Source organism: Lampris incognitus, chromosome 4, assembly GCF_029633865.1.
Source record: "Lampris incognitus isolate fLamInc1 chromosome 4, fLamInc1.hap2, whole genome shotgun sequence".
Classification (NCBI taxonomy): Eukaryota; Metazoa; Chordata; class Actinopteri; order Lampriformes; family Lampridae; genus Lampris; species Lampris incognitus.
In genome coordinates this window covers 9,968,625-9,991,560 of record NC_079214.1, presented here as the reverse complement: position 1 = coordinate 9,991,560, position 22,936 = coordinate 9,968,625, and the positions used below count along the sequence as shown (strand labels likewise).

Sequence of the window (22,936 nt, the reverse complement as noted above, 5' to 3'; positions counted from 1 at the left end):
TGCCCAATCCACATGTGTCAACGCAGTTGAATCAAAGTAAGAATAAGACCTCGGATGCCGCCTGTCATGTTTTGTTTTGTTTTGTTGACAGAAGGCAAGATGGATACTGTATCGACTGCTTTGCACGCGGCGGGACAATACACAGTAAGATAGCGCGAGCCTGTAGTAAATAAGACACGGCAATAGAAACAAAAACAAACAAACAGCGGCGGTCTGGTCAACAGGCACTTTGCTGACGGTGGTACGAAAGGATAAATACGAAATACAGATGTGCAAAAAAAAGGCGCCGGTACGAGGCGAATGGGGTGAAATGACAGAAGCGACGCACGCGCGCGGGCGCGTGGACGGGAGGGGGGGGGCGGTGGTAAAAGCGGGTGAGAAGTGCCAAACGCGGATTTACAGCGGCGCGAGGGGGGTGTGTCTGTGTCCCATACGGGTATCTGCCTCGGCGAGAGTGGGCAGAGGCGGGAAATGGCGACCGGGAACACAACGAAGTGTCATTCTTGAGCGCTCCCGAGCAGCCACGCTGAGAAACCGGAGCGGACCGCGGGACGCATCCGCTGCCCATGTTTGTGGCGGTCGGCGGGGCGGGAATCCTCCTCCTCGGGTCGGGCACGCGGCGGATCGCCGTGAAGTAAGGCGCCGGCTAAGCGTTTCTCCCGGCGGCGGCGGCGGCGGCGGGCGCTTCGTCTTCGGCTTGCGGGTGATGTAACACCGGCCAAGGGTGAGAGACAAAAACACACACAAAATAAATATGACCTCGTCCGCTCCCGCCGGAGCACCACCACCCCGAGCTGTTTGGGGTGGCGGGGTGCGGGTGTTCTCGCCGAGCCGCGGTAAAGCTAAATTAGCCGATGTTAGCTAAAAACATCATGGCCTCCCCCCCTACCACCACCACGACGGGGCCCGGCTAATTCCTGGGGAGAAAAAAAACCCCCCGGTTGGGTTCGGCGATGTAGCGCGGCCCCGGGCGGGTTTCGCTGCCACGTAACTCGGTAATAACGGCGTTTGCCGTGTGGCCGCTCGTCGGCCGAGCGCTCAGCCGCCGCCGATTCGAGGCGCCGAGGTAACGTTGTGAGCTTGGCGTCGAGTGTAGCGCCTCGCTAGCGCTAGCGTCGAGCGGTGGCGTTCCGCAACTTTCCAACTTCGCCGGGCTGCCTAACCGTCCGTCCCCCCCCCCCCCCGCTTCAAAAAAGCTGGTGCCCCGTGACCGAGTACAGCGATGTTTCGGGGGGGGGGGATCAAAAATCGCGGACGGTACCCTCCCGCGTTAGCCCCGGGGGCAAACGAACCCCCCCTCCAGAATCCAGGCAGCTGATATCGGTTATAACGGCAGCGTTGAACCGTCTTTATCGATTAGGCGTACGTTGTTAGGGGACGTTCAGGTGGGTCGATCTAGCGTATCGTTAAGGCAGCGGGGGCCCGGGGCAGCTGGGTCTACCTGTACGCTAGACACGACCAGGCGTGTTTATTTGTCGACGTTTCGGGTGTTTTTCTTCTCCTAAAACCAGCCCGGGTGACATACCTGGCATGTGTCGCTTTGACGCTGACCAGCAGCTAAAACTGGCAAATCTCGTTTAAATCGCCGATGTGTGTATGCCCCCCTCCCCCCCTTCCCGGTGTGTAATACTTCAGCTATTCCCTCCTCTGATAAAGTTAGGGGGTACCAGAGTGACCCAAACCCCCCTCGTCAACAGCCGGACGGGCCACACGAGAGATCGCGGGAACATGAGATGGACACGTGTGCGATAGGTAGATCGAACCGTCGCTGGTCGCCAGGGCGACTTGTCAGTGAACGTCGTGGCTCCTGTCACGACCCAAAACTTTAAAAAAAACAAAACGCGTTTAAATACTTCCGCTGGCTGGATCGCAGCGCTTTGTTTGGTTCCCCTTTTCTTTTCTTTCTCTTAATCACTACGATCTGCGCAGCAACCAAACGCGGGGTGGGTTGCGCAAGACTTGGGACAGGCTTTGGAAAACCCAAACTGCCGCTCTGGCCCAACGCGTCGCCGTGGCTAACGGCCGCCCTTGCTAGCGCGGCGTGGTGCCGTGGCGCCGGGCAGGACGGGCGGCGTGTTCTCGTTTCCCGCTCACTCGCCGTGCCCCCCGATTCGCACGCGATTCTTGGGCCATACGGGGGGAGGGAAGGGGGGGCGGGAGAGTCGTCCGCTTGGCAGTACTGACGTGCGTGTCGTGGCCGCCTCGGAAGCGCTGGCGTAAAAATGCAGGAGTTGGGGTTTTGTGCGTCTTGCGGAGCTCTCGGCTCTCGTCTCAACCCGGCTCCTCGGCTCCCCGGCTGTGTAGTTGGTGGTTAAAGTCAGCCGGTACGTCAGGACGCGCGAGTCTCAACACGTTCTTCATATTGGAATTCTGCAGGCCAGAGACCGTTTTCTGCAGAGTCCTTTCTGTTGTTCTCATAAACTAAACATTCAAATGTGGCGTCGCGAGTTTTGTGAGGGGGGCTTGTCGTTTATCAGCTGCTCTGATCACCTTCTGATTATTGCCATAACAAATGTGTCATGTGCCTTTTTCGGTACGACCCAGCTATTTGAGGCGATGCATCTAGAGGCCCCTTGTGTGTTTACACTTTATGGCTCCGGTTGGCATTTTGACACCTCTGTCCCTCTCCACTGGACCCATAACAAAGCTGCAGCTAATCCTGATGCTTTAAACAAGCGCCGGTCTCAGACGTCTTGCCCGTTTTTCCGGGTTGACTGTAAATTGTTATGCCGTTGTTTACTCCGATTTAAGCTCTTTCTGCGATGTCTCAAAAGTGAGCGTGTGTTGGACAGATGGTGAGACGGTTCACACCTCCAGCGTGTGCACAGCAAGGTTCTTCTGGAAATGCAAATCAGATCTAATGGAGTGTACAAGCTGTAGTATGCAAGATCTTTGGATCGAAAGGGCACACTTGTGTGTTTTTGGGTTCCTGACAAGTCCTGGATATTTCTGAACACTTTCAGTCAGTTGTTATGTAAGCACAAGGGGATTGGCATGCTTGACTAAAGATAGTTGCTTGCAAATAATTTTAGGTTGTATTAGACTAGGGAGTGATTTAACCAATTAAGTCATTCGCTGGCATTTTTTTCCTTCTTTCTTTTTTGGTTCCTTAAGTTGCAGGTCATTTTAGCCAGTTTTTCAAAATTCTTATTTCTATTCCTGCTTTATTTATGAACATTGTATTTTATTGTTTCTTATTTACTATTGATTATGAATGGAACTAAAAGCATTCTGTGAACGGAGTAGAGTAAGTTTAGGTGTAGGTTTTAAGTGTGGAGATGGGACTGGAGCCAACTGTTGCTGCCATGAGCTGCTGTGATGTAAGTGAAATGGGATCCTGAATGCAACCAGATGTTGGCAACAGTTTGTGCACTAGCACCCCACCACCACATGTACATCCCCCTCTTACTCCTCCTCCATTTTCAAAGCAATGGGGCGATTTTTTAAAATTTTATTTTATAATAACCTGCTTATTCGCCTTGAACGTACAAGGCGTACCACTCAAAAACTTAACGAAACAAGACTTAATTTCATTTCCCTAATTTATTTTCTTCCAGTTGTAACCATTTTCTCCTCTTTTCTCATGCTCTTTGCCCCCCCCCTCCTTCTTTTATCCCATTTTCTACGTTAGCCTTACATGTGACTGCTAAAACAATGAGGCTGAGAATGCGCAAAGCGTCTCAGCAACCCAACCCCAGCCTGGCAGCCCGCCCATCCCGGACCAAGAGAAGGCATTCAGAGGTAGAAGAGGACACTCCTACTAGCGGTGGAAGAGGCTTAATCTCTACCATTAAGAAGTTCATCCGAGGAAGTGCTGTCAAGGTAACTTGCCTTTAGTGATCAGCTCAAATGCGTCTGCGTAGTAGCCCTGTGTAATTAAATGTAGTGACTTGCCATTTTTGTGACGGTTATTAAAGGGGTTTGGGAGAGGGCTAACGTAACCAGAATGCTACTGCCTACACTACAGTATCGTCCCATCTCACCGTTTACACAGGCCGATCATTCTGTCATGTAAGCTTTCCTTTGGTAAGCTACCTCTCCATTTAAAATGGCTTTTGGCTCAATGTTTTGTAGGTTCTCAACTCTAAATCCAGTGTTTGTCAGGGCCCAGTGTCATGTTTCCCTAGAAATGTCTGGTGGAATGCTGCAGCTTGTCTGAGAACTCAGGCATCGTTCTAATTTTAGCCTCTGGCTCAGAGAGTGGGTGTGCAGGGGCAGGAGGTAGTAACTAGTGGAAAAGTCTAACTCAGCTGAAAGAAGAATTATTTTTTATTTTTTTGTCTGACAATGACGGGGTTTTTTTCTTCCTCTATATGCTCTGGTATTACAGTATTTGTCTTAATGTACCATAATGAAAGCAATTAAGGTTTTACTTTAGTAGAGCTAGAACTTTTCAGTCTGGTCTATAGTCTGTTGTCTTCACTAGTCAGATTTTATATGTGGAATCTAATAGTTGCACGGCTTGTACACCATCTCTTGAGCTCAGTGCCTAACTACACTGAACGCATACCCAGGTGGTAGTTTCAATCAGAGATGCAGGATATGGGCTTGCGTGCAGTGATTTCAGAGGAGACTTGATGAAAAAGCAGCCTAATTGATTGCTACTGTCACAACTCAGGAAAGGGGTGGGCACTTGCGCTGATGTGAATCATTCTTGCTCCTTAAAGCACAGGACAAAAATACCAATACAAGTCTCAAACAGAATGGGTCCCCAGATTTTTTCTGTGGTCATATCTGCCTGGTAAAACCTAGTCTAGTCCTATTTGGTGCAAGTGATTAACACCATTAATTACCTGCATGCGTGTTTCCTCTTTCTTTCCACACCATCACTCTGCATATGTTTGACATCCGTTGCATAATAAAATACCTTGAAATATTTACGTGTGAAATTCTCAATGGCACCCTGCAGTTGTGAGCTTTTGTTAACATTTTAAAATTGTTATTTGGTAAATCGCAGGCTTATTACATTCTTCAGAGTTAATTTCATCTTAGTTTTTTTTTTTAACCTTGTGTAGCCAGCGGAGTTCCATTCCTCATCTGTAGGCCTCTTTTTTTTTTCAAATATACACTACCGTTCAAAAGTTTGGGATCACCCAAACAATTTTGTGTTTTCCATGAAAAGTCACACTTATTCACCACCATATGTTGTGAAATAAATAGAAAATAGAGTCAAGACATTGACAAGGTTAGAAATAATGATTTGTATTTGAAATAAGATTTTTTTTACATCAAACTTTGCTTTCGTCAAAGAATCCTCCATTTGCAGCAATTACAGCATTGCAGACCTTTGGCATTCTAGCTGTTAATTTGTTGAGGTAATCTGGAGAAATTGCACCCCACGCTTCCAGAAGCAGCTCCCACAAGTTGGATTGGTTGGATGGGCACTTCTTTGAGCAGATTGAGTTTCTGGAGCATCACATTTGTGGGGTCAATTAAACGCTCAAAATGGCCAGAAAAAGAGAACTTTCATCTGAAACTCGACAGTCTATTCTTGTTCTTAGAAATGAAGGCTATTCCATGCGAGAAATTGCTAAGAAATTGAAGATTTCCTACACCGGTGTGTACTACTCCCTTCAGAGGACAGCACAAACAGGCTCTAACCAGAGTAGAAAAAGAAGTGGGAGGCCGCGTTGCACAACTGAGCAAGAAGATAAGTACATTAGAGTCTCTAGTTTGAGAAACAGACGCCTCACAGGTCCCCAACTGGCATCTTCATTAAATAGTACCTGTTAGAGCCTGTTTGTGCTGTCCTCTGAAGGGAGTAGTACACACCGGTGTAGGAAATCTTCAATTTCTTAGCAATTTCTCGCATGGAATAGCCTTCATTTCTAAGAACAAGAATAGACTGTCGAGTGTTTGTCATGGTCAGTCTTAGTAACATTCAGTGGCGTCTTGATGCATGCTCAATAATCCAGGTAAGAAAATCAAAGAAAGTTGACTCAGTTCATCTGGAAATGTTTACTGACATACGTTTCATCACTCATCTAACTGACCTCTTCACTCACAACTGTCTAAGGTCTTAGAGTACATCTGTCGCCATCTTAAGCCTGATTGTGCTTCTGCGTAGATTCGACACTGAGGGTCCAGCATAGGCACGCGTAGCCGCATACCCTACTCTGGAGGTCACGCTGCGGCCTGACATGCACCTCTCCAAAATTATAACTACATATCACAGCAATGTGTGGCTACGCAGTCCGTGACAGTTGTGATTGGTCCGCTTGGTAGCATTGCATTTCCTCTTAGGCATTTCCAGCTCCTTTTTCTTCGTCTGCTTCTTCGTCACCAAACGGTAACCATGGACCAAATCGAGCAGAGACTAGTTCAGGAAGTTCCCAAATATGCACATTTGTACATTCCATCTCCTCCGGCATCTTCTCTCTTTTCTGCGTTGCATGAGTTTCAGTGAAAGTAACTGTTGTTCAACATGTATTAGCTCCAACTCACAACATGATTGCTCAGTTTCAGTCACAATTGTTTGAAGCACATGAAGAAGCCTCTTCTGTCTATGAGAAACTCAACACAGTGGCATAGAAACCCCACCGCTGATAGCAGAGCAAAACAGGCACACCAGCGCACAAGTGTGAATCTGACAAATGCGTAAGCAACATCATAGGCTCTACGCAGAAGCACAACTTTACCTTTACAATGCTGTGATTGCAACCATTCCCCAATCCTCTGTGAACAGTACACATGGCCATTGAAAGGCTAGTTAATGCTCAAGGCAATTCGCATATGAAACTGGTGGATTTCGGTCATTATGCCACTGTATTGCTTATGAGAGGGGATACCTGCAGTCAGTTGAGACTGAAGAGGTCTCTTAGGTGAGTGATGAAACGTTCCTCTCTCAAAAAACGTTGTGTCCAGATGAACTGATTCATCTTTCTTTAGGTAATGTAAATATTCATGGCAAATTTACCCTCAAGACTTGATTTCTCAACACAGCAGTTCTGGTTTCCTTTTTATATCAGAGAGGTGGTGGTGTGGGTCAGTACTTTATTGTAGTGTAAATTTTACCTGTTTTTTTTTTTTTAATTTCATTATTGTTATAAACACATAGTATTTGTCTTCAGTTATTTTGGAGTAACATTAAAAGCCATTTTGAAATACTTGATAAATGCACACCTGTGAACAGTTTAATTTAAACTGTTTAACAAAACTCAATCGTCATAACAGTAATTTTACATGGGATCCACAGTATTAATGTACTGTTTTTAATTAATCTATTGCTCGGCAGTAGTACAGCATTGACTGGTATTTAATTTGATATATTTAGTAAAGGTTTAGTGATCATTTATATGCTTATCAATGTTATGTTATGTTGCGTTTTACTTTTACTTTTTAAAACAAGAAACCACTCATTGGAGTGGCTCCCACAGGGGTTTTTTTAAGTAGTTTTTCGGCACAATATGTCGTGCAGCTTAGATGTTTTGAAATCACTGTAAAGGATGACCTCTTGTGGCTTTAGTGCTTCACCCTTGGTTCTGTTCGGATCAAAATGGCCCATTTTTAAATAACGGCTATTAACCGTAAATATTGTTTATTATTAATGATGGAGATAAGATGTATTGGATATTTTGAAATACATTTTACAGTGTATTGTTATAAAATCCAAAGGTGGCCTGGGTCACTGTGGCTGGTGAAGAGAACTTCCATTGCTAGTGATTGAACTGAACATCAAGGGTTATTAATCTATGCCATCCTCATGAATATGACCCATTATTAACTTAAGGTGCAACATGAGACCCCAGCCAAGAAGACACGCCTCCATTGTGACGTGGACAACAACCTGATCACCTCCTCACCCCCGGGCACCAACAACCCCCGCAAAACTATCACCAGGGTCAGCAGGAGAGGTTCTGTCAATGGACGTGAGTGGCACATGATAAGAATGATAAACTGCACCTCTTGAATTTTCCACTATTCTCTAGGTCTAACACTTTAATTCTCCCTCGCAGAGGCAACCAACCATGACAGGAGTAAGAAGAAGCCAAACGGGAGTTTGGAGGAGACGACAGCTGTTGAGGTTGCCACCAGCCCCCCAAGGACCACCCTGTTGGGGACCATCTTCTCCCCAGTCTTCAACTTCTTCTCACCAGCTAAAAATGGTAAACAAACCATGAGTTTGAACCAGTTTGGCTTCCTCTGCATTGCATGTTGTAACAGAGTCTGGGCCATGTTCTCGGTGTGTCGCTTAAATAATCTAGACTAAATATACCAATAACCCTCACTTACTGGTATCCAGCTAACCTTGTTTGTATTGGTTTTTTAAATAGCACTCCATGTAGTCCAGGGTTGCAGTAAAAGGGAAAGTAAGCAGATTTTTTATGGTACAATAAAGCTGTTTTGTTTTTGTTTTTTTAATTATTAACGGTGTTAGCGAAACTAAAATGCGCGACTTGAGAAAAGTTATTGTGACAAAGTGTTTTAGTGACTGTTCATTTGATGCTCACGTTGAGATCGTTGAAGATGTACTGTTCAAATAAGTTTCGCAGGTGAGAGGAGAGATTTGTATTGTAGCAGCATTCAATTGTTGTATTATATATGAATTTTATGAGATATCTATTTGAAAAAAACTAAAGGACTTTGGCCATTTTCCATAGTTTCCCTCCAAAAGCTTGTCTACTACATCAGCTCTTCATCGACTGATACCTCTTAACACTGGAACAACCGGGATTTCACTCCTACCCAAAACGACCATGGGTGGTCAAATTGACGGACGGTTTTTAAACTCTATTCTGACAAGATAAATACCCAATTGAAATATTAATTCATTGCGTATGTTAGTATTTCTGTTAAGAAACGACGACACCAACATTAACCTTTTAACAACTATAATACTATTTTTAAACAATTTAAACTTTAGAGAGACATGGTCAAACTTGAATAGCAAAATTGACAAAGTGAAAATACTACCTGAAAAACAAAACGGAAATCCCATATTGCTAATCTGACAAACCTAACAAGGCCCATAAAAAGTGAAATGTAAAAAAAGAACTGAAAGTAAATATTGAGACAGTCCCAAAACACAACCGGAACTTAAAAAGTACTAGAATGATCATGACCACCCACGGTTTTAAACTCTATGCTCTGTCAAGATAAATACCCAATTGAGATATTAATGCATTGCATATTTTAGTATGTCTGTTAAGAAATGACTGACACCAAAATTAAAATTTTAACAACTTTAATACAATTTTTCAAACAATTTAAAATGGCCGCTGTCCAACGCCTGTAAATACTGCAACGCCTCGGTGGTAGTCTTGGTGCGTCTGTAACGGCATCTGTAACCAGACATGTTGGACATAATCAAAAATCAAGTTTAGGCTATTTCTCTCCACTGGAGAATGCTAGTGTGTTTCTAGGACAGAGCAACGAACTTCATGAAGGAAATGATGTGACCAACGCACGACGTAAATAGTGACAAGACATGCACGATGACGCGCATATTACATGTGGTCATTTTGACCGGTCATGGTCGTTTTAGGTAGATCTTATAGCTTTCTTTTTTTTTTTGCAATTGATGTAAAACTAAATTTTAATGCAAATATATACAATTTTAGGAGCATTCGGGGAGCGGCAGGTCTGTATCCTTTTTTTTTTTCTTCCATAAAGTTATTAAACTTTGAAAATCCAAAACAGTCATATGACCGTCTTTGGTCGTTCTAGTGTTAAAGCAGCATAAGGGACTTTCTGCCCGGTGGCGGTCGACAAAGCGGCCCTGTGTTTCAGTTGACTGCCATTCCCAAAGTTGCATTTCATGTCACATTAATTATGTAAGAAAACAGCCATGGATCATGGCTTTTACCACCGTTACTTGTGTTTTTTTCATTTGTGTATGGGCAACAAAATCAAAAAGAAATCTATTTCATTTTAAGTAGTGTAAATATAACATACACATTGGATAAATGCTTGTGTATGAATATGTAAAATACACTTACTGAACACCAGTAAAGATTTAGCAGAAAAGCACGGGACGTGCTCATCGAAAATCAAATGGGCAAGTCGGTAAATCGATGTAACAAAGTTTTGTTTTTGTCTTGTTTAATTTGCCAGTGGGGTTTGGGGGATATTTTCAACACGAATGGCAAATAAAGGGTAATATATTACCATGAAAACCCTCCCTCGTGCAGCTTTAATGATGTAGTTGTGGGCATGTCTGCCTGAAACTGATTCATGGATGAGTCAAAATGAAATGTAATTCTATATGATATGGCTTTTTGTTTAACCAAGCCTGCAGTTTTGAGGTTTAATTTTAAAGCTTTTGCTGGGGTCAAGTCCACTTCAGCTAAATTTCTAGATTGTTTTAAGGAGTAGAAAATGCCAGTGTCTTTTCAAAATATCGCCGTTTTAATCCAGCCAATCTTGTAATCTGCATACGAAGAGCAGGGCTATGTCCATTGGAAGACCAAGCAGTACCTCATCCCCAACCTTTTAGTATTATATGATGCCGGCACCAACAACCCCCGCAAAACTATCACCAGGGTCAGCAGGAGAGGTTCTGTCAATGGACGTGAGTGGCACATAATAACAGATCTCATCTGTGCAGCTCTTGTAAATCTGAGAGGAGAGCTTATTTCTAGGAAATAGACAGAATGACTTGATTGATTGATTATGTTGGTTTCTTCAAGCAACTCTGCCTCCAGTCTTCCCAACATGCAGGGACATCACTGTTGGTTATACTTGCTCCCAACCAGTAGAGGGCTTTGTCATCTATATGCAGAGTTGTTGAACTTCTGTGGACAACTGTGTAGCAAGTAAACTAGTTGGATTGACTTGCATATCGTCATAATATTCTTAGATTACTCTTATTTAATCCAAAAGGTTGGCATTAATTACCTGTATAGTAGCTAGCACTCATTGTAATGAGCCCATTTTTCACTAATGAACTAGTGAAGTTTTATATATTTTGAACCACGTTATTGTCTGTTACATGTTATCCAGCTACTGATGACTAATTTTATCGACAGCCTACTGGAAGGAAATCAGTCGGTATCAGGCCGCAGGCCATAAAAACTGTTTTGCCAAAATGTCACTTTTTTTTTTTTTGGTGGGTATTTTGGACCAGCCCTGAAAAATAATCATTTCAAATCAGCCTTCCTTTTATACGTGATCATGTGTGAGTCATTCCAAAAGCATGGATTCTGTGTCTCAGCACCTCCATCTCTGCCAACTAATGATCAAAAGTACCAAATTACACCTAGAATTTGTGCTTTGCCAACGGACACTGTCACCTTGAATATGACCGGATGCTTTTCACTATTGTAACAGTATTGGCTTTCCAAACTTGCTGTCAAATCAACTGCTTGTCGAAGTATGCTGTGTCGAACACAACATTCTGGATGTGAATGATATTAAAGGGGGACGTGTCAAGTGACTTTTCACTTTCTATTTTGCTCCAGTTTAGCCCAGTGACTGTACATTAAATTGTTCTTCGCTCTTTTGCTCTAGCCTCATCTGGCTCAGACTCTCCAGACCAGGCACTGGAGGCAGAGGAAATTGTCAAGCAGCTTGATATGGAGCAGGTTGGGGAGACGCCCACCAGCACAGCCACGTCCGCGCAGGAGCTGTGCACCTCCACAGCCACCACCAACCTATACTCTAGTGCACCCGCGCCTCCCCTGCTGCGGCCTCCGCTCATACCTGAGGCGCTCCCTTCAGCTGAGGAGGGAGAACTAGATGCTGATGCTGACCTACCACCACTCACAGGTAGGTAATTCAGCAATGAAGGCGAGGTTCTTAAATCCTTGAGAAGCCAGCATTACACATTAGTCTTGATTTGTCTTTTCTTTTGTCCTGTTCTCTGTATCTTCCGGTTGTGGCTTCAGCTCCGGGCTCCAGTCCAGATACAACCTACGTTGACACTCCTCCCACAACAGTACCAGCAGAGACCTCCTATGAGGAAGACTGGGAAGTCTTTGACCCGTGAGTATAATGCAGCAAATTGAACCTAGTGGTGATGTGCTTGACTAGACAGGGTTTCCACAGGTCCTTGTCTTGAGGGCATCCGGGTGGCATGGCAGTCTATTCCATTGCCTACCAACACGGGGATTGCCAGTTCAAATCCCTGTGTTACCTCCGGCTTGGTCGGGCGTCCCTACAGATACAGTTGGCCATGTCTGCGGGTGGGAAGCCGGAAGTGGGTATGTGTTCTGGCTGCTGCATTAGCGCCTCATCTGGTCAGTCAGGGTGCCTGTTCAGGGGGGAGGGGGAACTGTGGGGAAAGTGTGATCCTCCCACGTGCTGTGTCCCGCTGGTGAAACTCCTCACTGTCGGGTGAAAAGAAGCGGCTGGCTACTCCACATATATCAGAGGAGGCATGTGGTAGTCTGCAGCCCTCCCCGGATAGGCAGAGGGGGTGGAGCAGCGACCAGGGCAGCTCAGAAGAGTGGGGTCATTGGCCAAATAGAATTGGGGGAAATTAAAAAAAAAAAGTCTTGAATACGGTTCTCTTACTTTTAGGCCTAGAAAGGTCTTAAATTGTTTTAAATACAATTTTAAAAGGTCCTAAAATCTGACTGGATGGTCAAGTTTTTTTCAATAATGTTCAAGACACAATTAATTGAAAGTGTTTTTTTTTGGGCGGGGGGGTGGTGGAACCATAATCCCTGCAGCCTGGTTAGAATTTATCTGAGCACACAAACAGCTGTTATATTATATATTGCTATAACATTGCAATGAGTATTGTAATAAAAATAAGTGAATAAATTCATGTACTTTGTACTATGTTGTTATTAGGGCTTATTTTCCATTCGCACCAATTTTTTCTTCATATCTTTCGTACTTTTGTCAGTATGGCCATGAGTATTGGTATTAAATTGCTTTCTAAGTGCATAAAAAAAGTCTTAAATTTAATTCGACACCTGCAGAAACCGTGTTAGAACTAGGTATTTACAATCCTTAGGTATGCTGACTCAAATTCTGAAGCTGTTGAATCAAAATATTTATATGTAAATTTATTTAGATTTATTTGATTTTAATTTAACTGTAAAAACTGAGCTTATGAATCAAGACCTCGGTTCAGCCAGTGGGACGGACTGAACTGGTCTATGTGTCTTATCTGACTGGCTGAAGTAATTTATCTCTATGTATAATGTGGTTTAAAACTAGTTCTTAATATTGATTTTAAATATGAGTTTGATGTTTGGGGGTTCCCAGGTATTTCTTTATCAAGCATGTCCCTCCACTGACGGAGGAGCAGCTCACTCGGAAGCCGGCTCTGCCACTGAAGACGCGAAGCACACCTGAATTCTCTCTGGTTCTAGACCTGGTCAGTACACTCAGTATGTTGTCCTTGCAGCGCAGTTATTTCATGGATGTTAAGTCTTTATTCTTATTGGGTTTTTTTTATTCTTCTAAGGCTTGTTCTCATACAGAGAATCTTTTGTATGCTTTTGAGTTTCTGCAAAAAGTCTACAAAAGCACAGATATCCGAATGATAAATACTACATGAAAAATGGAAAAATACAGAGTCCATACACTAGATGATGCTCCCATGAACATTTAATAGTATACCACCAAGTGATGTTTCAAGCATTTAAGCTAAAAAAGCATACGGAGACACACCTTGAATTACCTACTAGGCCAGGTCACCTGATCCTAATCGGCTACCTTGAATTGGATACATACAAATAGATAAATCAACTTTATTTGTATAGCCCAGTATCACAAATTACAAATTTGCTTCAGTGGGCTTTATAGTAACACAACATCCTGTCCTTAGACCCTCGCATCGGATAAGGAACAACTCCCTAAAATAAACCTTTAACAGGGAGAAAAAAAATAGGGAGAAACCTTAGGGAGACCAATAGAGGAAGGATCTCCTTCTCTCAAGACGGACAGACGTGCAATGGATGTTGTGTGTACAGAATAAAACACAATTTACAGAACACAACATTGAAAGAGGATAAAAGAATTATCATGGAATTATAAGATATATGAAGAATATGATGAAGAGGATACCAAACAGTGTCCAGATGCCACTGAAACAGCCTGGGACCTGAGCCACATGACCACCATCACCATAAGAGACATGACAGGAGGACAAGACGACACATGCACATGGGGGAGACTCACATCACACCATTCACATACACAGGAGAAAGAGACAAGAAAAAACAGTCATGTCGGAGTGAGTGAATTGAAACAGGATAACAAAACTATGGATTTATAAGATATATAAAAAATGTCTTGATGCATGCTCGGGTAAGAAAATCAAAGAAGGTTGAGTCAGTTCATCTGGATACATTTGTTGACATGTTTCATCACTCAACTAAGTGACCTCTTCAGTGTAAACTGACTGCAGGTATCCCCACCCTTATAAACAATACAGTTGCATAATGACCGAAACTAACGACCAGTTTGCTATGCAAATATGGGTGTGCCCATTAACTAGTTTATTTTTTTCAATTTAAGTTTTTATTGAGTTCCTTTAAAGAAAATTGATACAAATGAAAAAGTACAAGAGACCAAATATATATATATATAAACAAGAACTAAAACAGCAATGACTTAACACAAGCAGGTCATCTCTGCAGCATTCATGATATTAATGCTTCAAAAGTCCGTCAGCACATCATCAGTCCTTAAAGGAGTCACCAAGTGACCCATTCTACAACTCAAACCTGGAAAACAAAAAAAAAACATTAACTAGAGTTTCAATAGCCATAGGTACTATTGACAGAGGATTAGGGAAAGTTTGCAGTCATATTATTGTTGTGACAGATGCATAATGATCGAGATCCATGACCAGTTTCATATGCAAACATGGGTGTGACCATTAACTGTATTGTTTATAAGGGTGGGGATACCTGCAGTCAGTCAAGACTGAAGATGTCACTTAGTTGAGTGATGAAACGTAGCTGTCAATAAACGTATCCAGATGAACTGATTCAACCTTTGATATATAAAAAATGTGATGAAGAGGATGCCATGCAGCATCCAGGTGATGACCACCATCACCATGGAGACCTGGGAGGAGGACAGACTACACATGCACATGGGAAATACTCACATCACACCTTTCACATACACAGGAGAAGGAATCATTCAGAGAGATAAAAGACATGTAAGAGAAGAGAACAGTCTGCAATAGTCAGTAATATATACTATAATCTCGTAGGCCGACCAGTGCTTGGTAAATTCATTGGGACAGAAAGCGACCATGCAGTACAGGTTGTTGTACTCAATTTAAAGGCAACTCCTTCTTCTCCTTTCGGCTTGTTCCCTGTTTCCCAGGGGTCGCCACAGCGGAATCGACAGTTTCCATCGGTACCCTGTGAGGGCACAACACTGATGGCGGTCTTGTCAATCCGCATAATGATCTGGCAAAATTTTACGTCGGATGCCCTTCCTGACACAACCACTAATCCTATGGACGCTCAGTTTAAAGGCAACTAATTGTAGGTTGAGGCAAAAAGATGAGTTTTAAGTTTGAATTTAATGGACTCAACAGACTCATGATTGTCTGACAGCAGTAGGCAGGTTATTTCACAAGAGCGGGGACCGATAGGAAAAGCATCAGCTGACTTGTCTTTAACTTTGGGTACACATGTATGTTGAGAGAGGAAGCTCAAGATGGGCCTCACCCAGTACCGGTGTGGGAAGATGGTGACGCGAATTGCGGTGGCCTTACCCAGTACCGTCCATGCAGTGTCTTTGTCCTCGTCTGCATCTAAGTTTGTCTTCGTTTGATGGCTGGGAGAGCTGGTGCTGGATCGGCTGGGAGAGCTTGGCCTGCGTGTCCTGTGGGCCCAGGGGCCATGGCCCTGCCCGGAGCTACGCCCGAAGAGGTAACACCGAGGGCGGTCTGACAGGATGTGGAAGCAGGGCAGGCTAAGCTAACTGCTAGCCCATGCAGACCGGCATTTCTGATAACACCGAGGAGAGTCTGGCAGTAGCCTCGCCTAGCCTTAGACTGTGTTTGTAGTATCATTGTGTGGAGTGTGGGGAGGTGTGTCGAAGGTATCTGGCTGGGAGAGCTAGCGTTGGATCGGCTGAGGGAGCCTCGTCTGTAGCGTCCGGTTGACCCAAGGACCACATCCCTGACCAGAGCTGCGCCTGAAGAGAAAACACCGAGGGCGGTCTGACAGGATGCGGAAGCGGGGCAGGCTAAGCTAACTGCTAGCCCATGCAGACCAGCAGTTCCGACAGTCATCCTGGCTGGCGTTCGTTCTCCTGGACATTGATGGACATTGATGTTTTTGTTTAGTGTGGATATATGTGTTAGTTTGCATATATGTGTTTTTGTGTAGTTTTTGGATTTTTCTTTTGGTCTTTGTGTTGCGCTGCTGGGGAAAACAATGTTTCGTTTCATTTCATGTGCACAAGTGCATGAAATGAAATGACAAAGTGTTCCTGATTCCTGATAATTTGGCCAAGAGGTAAAATATAAAGAGAAAAATAGAGGGCCAAGAACTGAGCCCTGAGGAGGTACACCATATTTAACGTCTGAGAATTTCAATGTAATAATATTATAGCAGACACACTGCATTTTCCAAATGAGTAGGACTTGAGACAAGAGAGCGCTGAGCCAGAGACACCAAAATTACAATTTATACTCTAATAGTATACAGTGATCAGTGGTGTCAAAGGCTGCACTTAGGTCCAGTAGTAGAAGCACAGAGGTGGAATCGGAGTCCATAGCAAGTAGAAGATTGTTCTCCACGCTTGTCAGAGCAGGTTCAGTGGAGTGACAGGCCCTGAAAGCTGATTTAAAAAGGTTCATATAGATAGTTTTCTTCTATATGGGTCGAACGTTTTTGATACACAACTCTAGTACTATAGAAAAGAACGGAAGATTAGAGACTGGTTGATAGTTATTAAGAGACCCTGGCTCGAGGTGCGGTTTCTTATGTTGAGGTTTGACCACAGCTGTCTTCAAACCGCTGGGAACTGTGCTAGTAGTAAGTGATGAATTAACAATTTCCAGCATTTTATGGCCCAGGAAAGGCTACAGGTCTTTTAAAAAGTTTTACTGGTAAAGGGTCAAGTAGGCAAGTAGTTGGTTTAGAAGCGGACACGAGTTTAGTCAAAATATCAAGAGAGATAGTCTCAAAAGCTGTACTATCAATGACTCATTGACAGGCATGGGCGCAAGTCCATGAATACTGGGATGGCATCCAGCGCTTTACCTGTGCCCCCTCCATAAGGTTAGTGGTTGTGTCAGGCAGGGCATTCGACATAAAATTTTGTCGAATCAGTATGCAGACTGACAAGACCATACCGGAGCGGTCAAGGCTGCCGTTGGTGCTGTATCCTCACAGGGTACTGATAGAAACTAAAAAATCTGCTGTGGTGACCCCTGAAAAACGGAACAAGCTGAAAGAAGATCAAGAGCGATGGTCTCAAAAGCTGTAATAACTGGTACTATCAGTGACTCATTGTGTAGATATGAATTTGGTAAGACAGTTAGCATAGATGAATACATACGTAATGCAAAACCTCACATCAGTGCAGACAATCTGATGATAATAAACTCTGCACATTTGTAAAAAAACATAATTTACAGGAGCATGCACAATTAAGTCCCTAAATAATGTAACGCGATAGCAGCAAGAAGAAAGAAAAGGAGAATGTAACCAAACTTATTAGGGGCACCTCTGCTAATCTCAAGAGGTGGTAATATTGAATGGCAATGAGCAATACCACAACAGTGGAGAGACGGAGCAAAATAAAAGTTATATAACCTACTAGCAGGGGATATAGTGTCAACATCAGAGCAATCAAAAAGACACAGCATATCATAAATACATTCACACAACTGGTGAATAGAGGAGACTGACCAGAGAGAGCCTACACAGGAGAGTCGCTACAGAAATGGCCGCAAGTCAAAGTCCTCATTAAACCCTTTTTGAGCCAGCATGTCCACGGTGTAGATCCAAAACCTTTCTTTTTGAGTAACAATGAGTTTATATCGCCTCCACGACGGGAATGTTTGACCAGTTCGATGCCCCTAGTATTTGAGAGAAGAAATGTTGTGAGATGATTGTGTGAAATGCACTGTCCCATGGTTTCGAATGGTGGATCTGCTCAGAAATGCTTATTTTAAGTGGTCTTGTAGGCCAGGCCACATGGGCATTTGAGCAGATAGATCATGCTCTTGGTGTTGCATGTTATGACACCCTTGATGTTGAAAGTTTTTCCTGTTTGTGGGTGAATAAAAGTAATGGCTATATGTGTGAAATTGCATTGTAAGCAGTTGCCACGTTTGTAATTGCCGTAGGAATAGTCTGTAAAAAATGGGGCTGGGTCAGTGGTGGAAGGTCGGCTCTCGCCAGCGGGTTTCTCAGATTGGGTGGTTTCTTGGAGACAATATGAGGTTGTTTGGCAAAACATTTTTTGAGCGCTGGGTCGGATTCTATGATGTGCCAGTGTTTTCGAGCAATGGATTGAAATCCCTGCAAGAGGTGAATGCTGGATTACTGGATGCTCTGGATCTGGTCTGGTTAAGACGTTCTGCTTGTGATAGATTTTCAAAGCGGTTATATGCCTGTGCAGCCCATTCATGTTTTACTGTCTTTGTTGAAAACGTTTCTCTGGGTCAGCAGCCTGGGCTTGAAAATCTGCATTGGAACTACAGATGCGGCGAATGCGACTAAACCGGCAGACTCCTTTAGTGGAATTGGATGGAAGGGTAATCCATGCAGCAGTTTCTGTCAGTGCTTCTAGGATATAGGTTAGAACCAAGTCTGTTTTGAGTCCCTACGAGGATGTCAAGAAGTTCATCTGGTGCTTATCAGATGACGACTGTTAGTGTTGGAAGTTATGGAACTCCTTCAGTTGGGTTTCAGATGCTTTCCAAATAAAGAAAATGTCATCAATGTACCCCTTTCAGTTGGAAATGAAGGGTAGTCACGGGTTGCGTTGGTGATTGAAAATTATTTCGTGTTTGAAGAAACCATGGTACAGAAAGCAAAACTGGGAGCTATTTTTGCTCCCATGCTCATGCCTGACACCTGGTGGTCGAAACCTGAGCTAAATGGAAATAAATAAGATGTGAGGACCATCTCAATAGGGCCACAATACAGTGAGTACTGGGGATGCAGTTACTACGCTGATTTAGGAAAAACTCTGCAGCCTGCATATTATCATCATCATGTCTGCACTGATGTGAAGTTTTGTATATGTATGTGTGTATCTATCCTACTTATCTATTGTATGTATCCATTTCAAGGTAGCCCATTAGGACCAGGTGACCTGGCCTAGTAGGTAATTCATGGTGTGTCTCTTGTTTGCTTTTTTTGTCTGAAGACGAGCTTAAACCCTCTAAACGTCACTTGTGGTATACCATTAAGTGTTAATGGGAGTGTTATCTAATGTGCGGACTCTATTTTTCTGTTTTTGAGTTTCTCACACCAAATATTTTCTTCCATTCTGTCCATCAGGACGAAACATTGGTACACTGCAGTTTAAATGAGCTGGAGGATGCAGCACTTACCTTCCCTGTCCTCTTTCAGGATGTCATTTACCAGGTAAATATAAATATGAAAACTTCTCAACTTCTTACCCCTTTTGCACATGATCAGTATTTGAGTTGCTTAATTGTCGCTTATATATTGCTGATGAGTTTTGTTTTGTTTTGCTTTTTGTTAACTTGTTTTTTATTGCTTATGATTTCTTTAACATGTTCAATAAAAATTGATTGATGGAAATATTGCGTTTACAAGTGTAATGTAATGTAGTGCCACTTTGTTTTACGCTTTTTCCCCAGTACCACTAGAGGGCGCTAAAATAACCTTTATAAAATCACAGCTTAGGTTAAGGAAGCACATGTAAGACAATCAAGCCTCTTTCACTGTGTGAATGTAAAGCCCTCTGAGAGACAGCAACTGTGATTTTAAGGCTATGGAAATTTCATTACTTGTGTGAAGTTTATCAAACTATGCTGCCAATAATAATAACTTTATTTACATAGCACTTTTCTAAAACAATGTTACAAAGTGCTTTACAAAGAAATAAAACCAGATAAGGCAAAAATAAGAGTAAGACCGAATAAGTGAAGAGTAAAAATAAAAACAGTATGAATAAATGAAAACAAGTATCAAACATTTGTAAAGGCTTTCTTTTCACATCCATCCAAACGTGTAGTCAGCTGTGGTCTTTGTCCTCCTCAGGTGTATGTGCGCCTCAGGCCGTTCTTCAGAGAGTTCCTTGAACGCATGTCACAGATCTATGAGGTAAATGGGAGCTTCAGCTATTGCATATGTTCACACGCAGTTCAGATCCTTATTTCGATTACGGAAATTGTCCGGGGGGGCAGGGGGCGGGGCACTTGGCATATTCCAGTTTACATGCAACGGAGAAGCATCTATAAAGACAGTAATTTCTGCAGCACACCCTTTAATAATATGTCCTTATGTGTGAGTTTCACTCCTGTCTTTAGAACCACAGCCCAGGTTTCTGTTGTGGATATATCAACTGCTATCAAAGTGTTTGGAATGAGAACAGTTTCAGGGTCACTAAAAATGCTGAGACATCTTTTTTTTTTTTGTTATTCAGTCGTTTTTGTTTTGTTTTTTTTGTTGTTGATGGAAATGATAACGTCCCCCAACACCAGCTGGAGCACTGGCTGTTCTCTCATATCAGATAACTTCCAAGTGTGAGAAAATGACCCCAAAACTCCAGTAGAGAGCACTGGTTGGATTAAAGTGTTGGCATGTCTAAACAGCCTTGAAATAACTTGTGTAACATTGGAATACTCACCGTGTCCTAATGGGAATATACTTACTCAGGCTCAAGTCCCGTTCAGAATGTGATCTTAATGAAAATTATATTGGATTATTGGTGTGCATGTAAACATATCTTTTGTCATGTGTTTTTCTGTTGAGTCAGGAGTCAATTTGTGCACGCTCATTTCTGCCCCCTAGATCATCCTCTTCACGGCCTCTAAAAAAGTGTACGCAGACAAACTGCTGAACATTTTGGACCCGAAGAAACAGCTAGTGAGGTAATGCTTTTCTCCTTTTCTTCTATCTGCGGGTCATATTCGCACCAGCAGCCCGAGAAGGTTTTTCAGCAGTGCAAGAGAAGTGTGTGTAGTGTAGGAATGGACCGGGACACCGCTGTGAACTTGTGTGCTTGGTGTCAGCGTAGTGGTTTGGTTTTTACATGATTGATTCCCTTGACCCGGTGATTGACTGATTTCTTTTCTTTTCCTCGCCCTGTGCCCTGCTGTGACTGCAGACACAGGTTGTTCCGGGAGCACTGCGTCTGTGTACAGGGAAATTACATCAAGGACCTCAACATCTTAGGCAGAGACCTCTCCAAGACCATCATCATTGACAATTCACCACAAGCCTTTGCATATCAGGTAAACGCACCAACCGGTCGCCGACGGTGGTAGAGTATAAGAGTCTGGTCAGCAAGGGTAACAGTAGTTTCATGAAGTTTACATAACGCGCTAATAAACTACCTGTATTTGGAAATATGCAAATTAAGTGGAAGAAACTTTATTCAGCCAATAGCTTACACACATTGACTTTCTTTTTGCATAAGAGGTTGGTGATTTTTTTTTTTCCTCTCGCATGAGTTTCACCAAAGATATATGTTTTTTCTGCCAAATAAGGCTGCTTCGCTTGCTTGTGTGATTAATCCTGACAAATACTCTGTCCCAATAGCTTTCCAATGGAATTCCCATAGAGAGCTGGTTTATGGACAAGAATGACAATGAGCTTCTAAAGCTGGTCCCTTTCCTGGAGAAGTTAGTTGAGATGGTAAGACGTCCACTAGCGGCAGATTTAGCTGCTGTTCCAGCACAAGTGCACCTTTTATTTATGTTTGTTTGTTTGTTTGTGTACTTTTTGTTTTATTTTCCCAGGCTCAGTCTCTAATGTGTTCCTTTCTCCTTTTCGTCTTTTCATATTTACCCCCTGCTCGACGCTTCAGAATGAAGATGTGCGTCCGCATGTTCGAGAGCGGTTCCGCCTGCACGACCTGTTGCCGCCCGACTGAACTCTGACACAAACTGTCATTACGGGACGACAACCAGGAGGAGGGGAAAAAAACACAAAAAAAAAAAAAAAAAAAACAGACTGCAAGCAACCGACATGTAAAAAGTCCCTTTTCAAATTACAAACTACAACCTTGCCATTACTGTTAAGATTTTAGCCTTCCCGCCTCCCCCCTCCTTTTTTAAAAACCTACAATTGCATTTAAAAACTATGAAAATGGAAGAAAAAAAAATTGAAGATCTGGGAGAAATTTTCTATATAGATAAAACACACAAGGATGAAACCCCATCTTACGGAGGACAAGCCCAGGTAGACTCCTCCTTTCTGACCGACTTGTCCTCGCGTGCTCGCCGTTGGCTCCCGTCACCGTTGTTAACGTCGATAAGAGGTCTTGGTGCTGTCTTGAGTGGATTTGAAGATGCCACCGGGTGAAGAGGATCTCCAGCCCCGCCTCGTCCCCAGAACCCACAAAACCCAAACCAGCCCCTGGTGCTCGTTCTGTGGCGACTGACTGATGACGACACTCTCCGGCTACAGACCAGTTTCAACAGGAACGACTGGCCTGGCGGATGAATCATGTGCGTGTGTGTGCGTGTGTGTGTGTGTGTGTTTTATGTTTATCCTCCTCTACCCGGGTTTGTCTGTGTCAAACTCTTAACCTGTAGCCTATGAATCTCATTATGCATTCCTCCGTAGCTGGATTGTGTTTTTATTGCTGGGCCGATGTGTTTTTGCGGTAAACCTTTTTTTTTCTCTTCCCAACCTTAACGTTTCAAGTGTTATTTTACATTTTGTTGGTTTGTTTGTAAGATGTGACGTCGAAAAGGGGTCAATTGAATTTTATCCTATGCCTTTTGCTCTGTTGGACAAGGTGTGTGTGTGTGTGTGTGTGTGTGTGTGTGTGTGTGTGTGGGGTGGGGCGGGGGGGGGTGATAGTCCGCTGCATAGCAATATCCAAGGGAATGGATCCAGCACATCAGATATGGTTT

The 22,936-nt window shown here is 43.3% G+C and overlaps 1 protein-coding gene across 2 annotated transcripts; it reads left to right on the top strand.

The window, feature by feature from the left end:
• The first annotated feature begins 431 nt into the window (after positions 1–431).
• Positions 432–22,827, top strand: ctdspl2b (CTD (carboxy-terminal domain, RNA polymerase II, polypeptide A) small phosphatase like 2b). 2 transcript variants are annotated; one of them, XM_056278599.1, is made up of 13 exons: positions 432–724; positions 3,632–3,822; positions 7,730–7,868; positions 7,956–8,105; positions 11,449–11,706; positions 11,826–11,922; positions 13,156–13,267; positions 19,383–19,469; positions 20,112–20,174; positions 20,865–20,944; positions 21,181–21,307; positions 21,615–21,710; positions 21,883–22,827. In XM_056278599.1, the coding sequence occupies exons 2-13, from the start codon at positions 3,655–3,657 to the stop codon at positions 21,946–21,948; spliced, it is 1,443 nt and encodes a 480-aa protein (XP_056134574.1). In that variant the 5' UTR covers positions 432–724; positions 3,632–3,654; the 3' UTR covers positions 21,949–22,827. The 2 variants fall into 2 exon arrangements, with proteins under 2 accessions (XP_056134574.1, XP_056134575.1); XM_056278600.1 differs by lacking the exon at positions 432–724 and adding an exon at positions 2,731–2,974.
• Positions 22,828–22,936: the final 109 nt, after the last annotated feature.

Excerpts from the sequence above, each read along its gene's own strand:
- ctdspl2b (XM_056278599.1), top strand. The coding sequence starts at position 3,655 with ATGAGGCTGAGAATGCGCAAAGCGTCTCAGCAACCCAACCCCAGCCTG. Across the intron at positions 7,869-7,955 it reads GAGAGGTTCTGTCAATGGAC|AGGCAACCAACCATGACAGG; the intron begins GTGAGTGGCACA and ends TCTCCCTCGCAG. Across the intron at positions 20,175-20,864 it reads GCATGTCACAGATCTATGAG|ATCATCCTCTTCACGGCCTC; the intron begins GTAAATGGGAGC and ends TCTGCCCCCTAG.